This window comes from Lissotriton helveticus, chromosome 1_1, assembly GCF_964261635.1.
Source record: "Lissotriton helveticus chromosome 1_1, aLisHel1.1, whole genome shotgun sequence".
In the NCBI taxonomy this organism is placed as follows: Eukaryota; Metazoa; Chordata; class Amphibia; order Caudata; family Salamandridae; genus Lissotriton; species Lissotriton helveticus.
Window position 1 is genome coordinate 68,248,919 of NC_136057.1, and position 8,714 is coordinate 68,257,632.

At 44.9% G+C, this 8,714-nt stretch overlaps 1 protein-coding gene across 1 annotated transcript in view; it reads left to right on the forward strand.

Moving 5' to 3' along the window:
• Window positions 1-8,506, forward strand: part of LOC144758426 (TRPM8 channel-associated factor 2-like) — a 70,186-nt gene extending 61,680 nt beyond the window's left edge. Inside the window, exons 5-6 of the mRNA XM_078646427.1 lie at window positions 2,304-2,638; window positions 7,603-8,506. Of these exons, the coding sequence (XP_078502553.1) occupies window positions 2,304-2,638; window positions 7,603-7,854 (587 nt within the window). The 3' untranslated portion in view covers window positions 7,855-8,506. The remainder of the gene's footprint in view (window positions 1-2,303; window positions 2,639-7,602) is intronic.
• Window positions 8,507-8,714: the final 208 nt, after the last annotated feature.

Below are 8,714 nucleotides of genomic sequence, written 5' to 3' on the forward strand. Positions count from 1 at the left end.
TCAAGAAAACCTGTACTTCTTTACAGAGCAACACAGAATTTTGAGTAGCATCTGTGAGGCTTAATATGTGACTCCATCTTTTTTGTTTGAAGCTTCTGTTTCATTAAAAAGATATTGCACTGGGAATTGCCAAGAAACTGAGGAGCTCGTATTCTTGAATGGTAAGCAAGATTAACTTCCCTGTGTTTGGTGGATGGAATTGGTTGCAAATTGGAATAAGTGACAGAGCCTTCCTTTTGTAGGCTGTATTTAAATGTAAATATTTTAAATTGTGGTCATGACTTGCAATAATGAATGGAATAATGTAAGCCATATTTGTATACATTGCAGCCATGAAGAAGCCCAGATATGGGCAAAACGCATTGGCTGTATTCAAGTTCTCCAATGAAATAAAGGACCAAATAATCAAAGATAATCTCTTGTTTCTTCTGTCTATGCCTGGCAATTGTGCCGTCATTTCAGTGTATGCTGGGCTGGTTGCCTCTCAGATCTTTGTGATTACTGATTTGCATATGGGTGGGGTAGAACTGGGGTGGCAAAGTGAGCTAAAGAACGATGATGGATTCAACCCAGATCTGAGACTGGGGGGTGAGTGTTTTTAAAGTTTCACCACTCCGTACATCATCTCCTTGTATCTGCATTGTTTGCCCTAAGTTGGCAGGGTATGATCAGACGTGGGTCCTTTGCTCACTTTGCCATCTGGATTGAAGCTAGCCTGGCTGATGAGGGGTGTTATCCCGAAATTGGTCCCCGGATGTTTGTTTCCAGTACAGGGAAGACCTGATTTGGCAGTTTGGGCTGGACTGTTCCTATGAGGAACAGGGTCAAGACTGATTTGCATACGGCTAGGTCAGAACTGGGGTGGCAAAGTGAGCTAAAGAACGGTGATGTATTCAAACAGATCTGTGACTGGAGGTGATTGCCTAAAAAGTTTTAGCGGTCCGTCCATCATCTCCTTGTGTTTGCTTTGTTTGCCATAGGTTGGCAGGGTATGCCCAGACATGGGTCCCTTGCTCACTTTGCCTCTGGATTCAAGCTAACCTGGCTGTTGATGGCTGATTAGCCAGAAACTGGTCCCAGGATGCTTGTTTCCAGGGAAGACATGACTTGACAGTTTGGGCTGGACTGTTCCCATGAGGCACATGGTCAAGACAGATTTTAATATGGCCATGTCTGAACTGGGGTGGCGAAGTGAGCTAAAGAACGATGATGAGTTCAAACCAGATCTGTGACTGGGGGTGAGTGTGTGAAAAGTGTCAGCGCTCCGTCCATCATCTCCTTGTGTTTGCTCACTTAGGTAGGAATATTAATTAGTCTATGCAGGATATTACTAGAGCACGTTCCTCAAGTAGCCTGACTGAAGACAAGACTGGGGGTGGGGGGGCAGGAGATAACTTTCTCCTACTTATCCCCACCTAACGTGTTTGGGTAGGATGAGTGAAATTGCATGAGTTTCACTTTACAAGTTCATATGCATCCCTAGCCTGCTGCATGAATGCTGTGAGTGGGCCTCAAACCCCTGCATCTTGCTTTATGTTACTCGCCTCATCATAACAAGTTTGACACATCGTTCATGTTTCTCTTCCCTCTGGTACAGATGTGTTGCCACCCATTTCCGGTACTGCTAGTATACCAGAGGGGGGACTGCATTTGGGACATCTTACACTGGACATGCCCTTTACCCCAGACTCTTTGTAGTCTCCTATTAAGACAGATCATGATGTGCTAACAGGCCAGAGTACTACACCGTACCCTGTGCCGGTCATTCATTCAGAGGATTTGGGTGTTATCAGGGGGTAGGATAACCTTCTGAATCCAAGACACAGACCTGCCTTTTTGTTACCAGCTGACCAGGTGAGGGGTCAACCCCCTGAATCCACATGCAGCTCCTTCCACTTCTAATTAATACTTTGGTCTCTGTCATTCAACAGCCGCCAACAGTCCCTGTAACTTTTAAATGATAAGTAAAGCGGAAGGGAAGAATGAAGTCAATTTGTTTTTTATGTGCACAGACTCCCCTGTCTAGTGTGTTTTCATCAAACTAGTTTAAAGAGATCATTTTTATGAGGTATGCTGAACCAGTGATGTTTGTGAGTGTTGGAACAGGAGGAACTGATGTGTGAGTACCACAGATATCATCTCCCACTTATGACACCTACTGACTCTGACTTTCAAAAGAGTCTCAGAAAGAGAGACAGCAACCCAGACTGTTGTCTGAGTGTACACGGCTGTTGTTCATGTGCAGTGTTTGATGGTTCTTCTGTGGGATGCAGTAGTTGTCATCTTTTGTCTTCTCCTTTCAGGCTGGATGCACGCTGGCTATCCCATCATGGCCCACACAGACTCCTCTAAAGAGTTGACTAACTTTGATTTAATTAGTGGAGGGATCTGGGGTCCCATCCACGAGTTGGGGCACAATCAGCAGTGCTGGGGCTGGAACATCAGTCCGAACACCACAGAGGCCACCTGCAACCTTTGGTCAGTCTACGTGAGCGAGAAGGTGCTGGGAATCCAGAGGAGCAGAGCTCATGGAGACCTTCACCCAGAGTGCAGAGAGAAGCACATCAAGAACTACCTCGAGAAAGGAGCCAGGCTGGAGGACTGGACTTTATGGGCCGCTCTGGAGACGTATCTGCAGGTGAGCGTTGGGGGGAAATGGGTGAAATCCTACGGTTTCTGCAGTCTGCTGAGAAGCAGCAATAATGGAGTGATCTCAGAATAACCCTCTTGGTGATCTTTGATGTCCATGACAATCCTCTCCTAAGGCCTCACTCACAGCTCAACAAACTCAGCTCAGCAGCGATCCCTGCACACATAGGACCAACAGTCCTTAGCACTACACCCCCTTACAATTGCCACAGATCAAACAGGTGTCAAAGACAACTAGGGAATTATTCTAGTTTTTCTTAAAAGTCATGAAGCCAGAGATGGCCAAAGATACCAGAGTTGTCTCAGATCAGTGGTGTGAAAACATGATGACCACCTTTGAGAACAGGATCCTGGGGATGTAGCAGGGATTTACCATCTTACACTTGGACAGAGTCTTCAAATATTCTGCCTTTTTGCAGTTTTAAGCCCTGGACAAGTGAGTGAAGCAGTCAACAAACTGAAACCCTAGAGTTCTAGTCAGGACCTGCAGGGACAAAACAATGAAGGATGGCTTCTGACAACCTACCTGAGATAGGAAGCACCACGTAGGCTTCACTACAGCAATATATGGTACCAATGGTACCTCTGCACTAACACACTACAATAATTGAACAAAACATTAACAACCAATGGGATCCAGTGATTTATAAAGTCACCTTTAACCTCCCCTTTTAATACATGATCAGGAAGGAGAGGTTGCTTGACAACAACAAGAGATCAAAGAGTCCACGTCAACTCAGCAGGACAGAAAATCTGGGCTGAGACCAGGAAAAGGGATGGAAAGTGGAATTGCTGACATTAGTGAAGATCTGTTGTTCTCCTGTGTTGCGGACCACAAAGAAATCTGAATTCTATTTGAACTGGGCAGGGATCTCTGGCTCTGGAACAAGATTGCACTGGTGACATTCTTTCAGGTCAAGTGATGTCTTCTTCTTGTCGACCGGGAAAGGCATCAGGTGTGGGATTCCACAGGGCTCCTCTCTGTCTCCTCTTCTATTCAATATAAACAGGTGACTACTGGACCAGTGGACTTTTTAATATCCATCACCCCTTTGTTGATATTATTCACCTTTATATGAGTGGGTAGACACTGTGACAATATCATAGCTTGACTAAAGCACATTTGCAATGTATCTAGGAGAAATATCTCTGCCTGGTTTGATCAAACACCGACATCTTCTAACTTGGAGATCCCTACCACACTGGCTGTTGCAAAGCAGTAAAACCAAAGCAGAAACACCTGATTTCCTCTCATACTGCTTCTGCTGCTGCATTGTTCTCAGTGCATTGAACTTTATCAGAGTCCTGATAGTGTTAAAGGTCTATAGAAATATATTAAAACTCAAACAACCAGATTGTTTCAGATTTTATTGAAAAGTCACAGTGGACAGTCAGTTTATGCTTTGGAAGCCCTGCTTTGGACAGCAGTGAACCAAATTTTGTCTAACCTACCTTGTATGGCAACTTAAAGAAACCTAAAATCTACCTTTAGTATCCAACAATAGTCAATCATGGACATTGACTCATTCAAGAAGTAAGGTGGGCACTCAACAAGCAGTACCCCCGGTTATGCAGGGGAGAGGAGTTGGCCTAACGGCTAGGGTGCTCGACCTCGGACCTGGGGACCTGGGTTCGAGTCTCGGTAACGACGCCAAAACCTCCTGTGATTCTGGGCAAATCACTTAATCTCCCCGTACCTAAAATGAATGTGTGTCCGTCCTCATGTAACGTAACTGGTGCTATGTAAAGCGCTCTGATACCTGATTTGGTTTGGGTCTAGTTCGCGCTATATAAAACTCTCCAAAAAAAAAAATCCATGAGAAGATAAACCTTCATGAAACAAATAACTAAGTTCATGCATTAAATAGGAAGGGTCAAGCTCTCCTGTCTAATTCTGATAGCCCCACCATGGGTCAAAATCTAGTTATTGCCAGTCTGGATGGGGTCAATGCTGTTCTCTCCAGCTCCACTTCTTGCTTCACCTTTAATCGCTGAGCATCAGTCAGCAGCTCAGCGAGTATAGTATGGCTGGTGGTTCAACAGACATTGTTCTCTGTACCAATTTAGGTTTCTGGCCCATCCTGAATGATCTTGTTTGTCTTCCAAATATGTCTGTCTCTCGCCTTCCGCTGTGTGCTGCACCTTCAGTCCTGCAAACAATGTTGTTGATACCAAGATTGAATTTGAAATATTCAGGTTTTGAGATATTTTTCTCTTCGGCTGATGGTTTAGTCTATTATTTATTGACCTTCATGTGTGATTGTTCACAACCAGGGAACTCGTGTTGCGATGGTGTGAAGGGGATGCCTTGGGTTGGGTCCTAGGTATAGTTATTAGTTGGTTCTAATTGTCTGTGAATGAATCCTAGGAAACCATTGTTTCTAGTTTTCACTAATGAAATTTCAAGGGGGTGTGGCTTCTCAAGCAAGCAAGATGGCTGCATAGCGCAGAGCTCTGTGATCTCATCCAGCTTTCAGATGAAAATGTGGATTTTTATGGTTAGCTGGACATGTGGAACTGCACTTACGATACTCCCTGTTGCGGCTGTTATTCGTGGGGAGCAGTGTCAGCTAGCTGGAGGGCTCTGGGCTGCACTCTAATGCTGAGGTCTGTACCCAAGTGATGGCTGCAGATTAGGACTATGTGGTTGAAAGGGGCCCTCAGGGAACCACACTGACAACACAGGCCAGTATGACCGAAACATATTCGCCCAGGGGTAACCTTGTTCCCACAACTGGTCTGGGCCCTCTCAAGGAATTGTACTGTTTTAATATGTTAATATGTTAATATGTTACAATAGTTTATATAGCGTTCAGCTGCCCCAGCAAAGGGGCGTCTCGGCGCTTTGCAACAGAAAAATGACTGACTTCAGAGAAAGAGGTAGAGCATGGAACAAGCAGGCTTAGTTTCGGGGAAAAAGGTGGGTTTTGACAGCCCTTCTGAAATCCAAAAGGTTTTCCCGTTCGCGTATATGTGCCGGCAGGGAGTTCCACAGTTTAGCCGCTAGAAAGCAGAAGGAACGTCCTCCCGCTCGGCAGCGCTTGATCCGGGGTATCTTGACCAAATGTTGGCTAGCAGAACGCAGTACGCGGGTCAGAACATACGGGGTGAGAAGATTGCAGAGCATTTTAGAGGTGGCAAGTTTTAAATTTTTGAAGGAGAGGCAGAGTGTCTTAAACTGGATACGCTGAGCCATAGGGAGCCAATGGAGTCTCCGGATGGTATCAGAGATAGAACAGAATCGAGGAAGGCCTACTAAAGTGGGCCACCAATGGTCCCCCCATAGATCGACGTTCTTTCCAACCAGTATGTTTGGGTCCTGCCCAGTCTTTGCTGCTCACTGGGGCCGCCCACAATCCACAGTATCTGAGGATCACCAGAATGGGCAATGGCCTTGCATTGGGCATCCTCCTTAGTACTACACCCTGAAGCAGCCGCAGGCTCTGAGGGTGGCAGTAGAGTGAAGTGCGCCACTGATGAGCGACTAGAAGGGGACCACATACTCCTTTTACATTGGCTAGTCGGTTAAGAAATTCAATCACCACAACCGCCAGCCATATTAAGACTCTAAGACTCAGTGACTCTTTGGAAACCCTTGCATCCCTTGTGCCATCCAGTTTCTTGGTGATAAATGAAGAGTAGCATCAAAATACTTAATGGTGTGAAAGCTGCTGATGCCTCTTATGGTGTGTTCTTTCTTCACAGCAATGTGCAGTCAGCTGTGAACCCTGCTCCATCTCCAGAGAGGTTTTGGAAGTGGTGATCATGTATCTTCCTGTGTCATCTTTGAGCTATGTTTGGAAGTGCTGAGAGCTAGAGACTTTCATCCATGTCTTTAGTCTATGTCAGGGGGTCTTTCTGACACTATATATGCAATGTGTAGGAAATGACAGGCAGGATGAAAGACCTTCTCCTGCTCCATAAGAAAGGTCTGGAGCTCCCTTCTTCCTAGCTGTATCTCACACCCTCTTTTACTTCCAGAAGGAACTGAAGATTGTTCTCATCAAGCGGCACCTTAAGGCTAGGTCAACCTTCCCAGCTTTTGGGCCTTCTTGGCAAATAGCCTCACGGGAGAACCCCTTTCTCTTCCCTATGATATTTGAAAATGCCCTTTGTCTTTTTTGGCCTTCTCTCTTCCTACAGACATATCAAATCTGCAAGCCTCTGTAGCACTCTGGTGCTCTGAATTTAGGGTAGTGATTTAGAAATACCCCAAGTGCATACCACCCTGTGGAGTCATGATCTGAGGACTACCGTATTCTCACTCTCCCCTTGCTGTGGAAAAGCGTGGTTCAATGGTTAGAGCGGCAGACCCTGGTGCAGAGGTCTGGCCCGGGACCAGGGTTCAATTCCTGCCTCGGCGGGTCTTGGACTCAATCTCCCCAGACCTGATAATTCTCGCCTCGGTGCCTAGTCTAATCATGGGTCCCACTCTGCAACTCTGGGCAATAGCTTGATTAATCTCCACAATGGCCCCAGCAGCGCTTGGATGCCTGGCTTCACCTTGGGGGTACCCAGGAGTGAACATTTCACATGGAAAAGCCAGGAAGGGTTCCACAGCGGTATGAGTGCAGCGCCGGGATGCCCCGTTGCGTGGGCATCCGTGCGCTTTACAAATACATCACATTTATAGTCATTGTTTTGCCTTTGTGTGTTAAAAACAAATACTATAGTCTACCAGCTTCAGCTTTCCCAGCTGTAGGGTCACTTATGCAAATACCTCACCAAGAAGTCACCTTTCTCTACTCTGTTATTTTCAAATCTTTCTTTTCATGTATTTCCAATTGAAACACCTTTGGGACACTCTGTTGCTCCATAGCTAGGTTTGTGCTCTATAAATGCCCCCAAACACTGTTGAGTCATGATCTGAAGACTGATTGCTTCTCACTCTCTGCTTGTATAGTTATTGTTCTGCCTTTGTGTGTTTTAAAAGTACTGTCTCTTATTTCCCAGCTGCAGGAAGCCTTTGGTTGGGCTCCCTTCATCCAGCTCTTCTCCGACTACCAGAAAATGACTGACATCAAAGATGAAAACACCTACAAGATGAACCTGTGGGCAGAAAAGTTCTCCAATCAGGTTAAGAAGAATTTGGCCCCATTTTTCAAGATGTGGGGCTGGCCAATCAAAGACAGTGTCTCTGCAAAGCTGTCTTCACTGCCGGAGTGGGAGGAGAACCCGATGAAGAAGTTTGTTGAAAGTCAATAAATATGGAAACACACAATCTCACTCCACATTGACTTCAAGATATCAACGTGACTTAACAACTTCTTTAATGACTGCATCATAATCAATTTGATTTCGTATATTTCATATATGCCTACTGTGGGCATGCATGAATTTGTGGTGTGTCCACCTTACGACAGCCTCCAGTCCTGAGCTTTTCACTTACAAATCATTGATTTCAGTGTGTTTGTCTAATAAGTTCAATAAAAGCAAAACAAGACTACAACACCCAGAATGATTTAAGTGATCAAATGATGGTCTAGGACAGTAAACAGTGTCTGTAATGCCCTGGAAGGAGTAGGTTCCCTCATACATGTGTGAGTTCAGTATACGTGTGTTGTGAGATAGGATCTTTGAGAGCGGTACTGTTATATAGCCACAGGAGACAGATGAATCTTTTAAGTGGGTTTTAATATCAGCAGCACAGCAACAAAGAATTCAGCTCCTTGGCATCCAGGAACAGTGTAACTGACCTGAAGCCTAAGAGCCAGAGGTGTTCTAAAGAACACTCAAAGAAAAACAACTGACTATTAAAGGGACAGTGTAAATGACATAACATACAGAATGTAACACATCTCCCTTCAATAACAGAAATACAAGTTATGGATTAAGAAACATAGTCATCCAATTTACTTGGAACAAATTTTGGTCGAAGAGACAACTTAACCCTGGAAGCAATAGAGTCCTTTGCTACTTGTGGGAAAGAAGGATTCAGAGACTGATGAACATTTGGACATTTAGCAACACGTTTGATGTTCCACAACTTGCCATCTTGGGTTATAATGCTATTACTAAAAACTTTTACAACTTTCATTGGTTTGCCAAATTTATCAGAACATTTA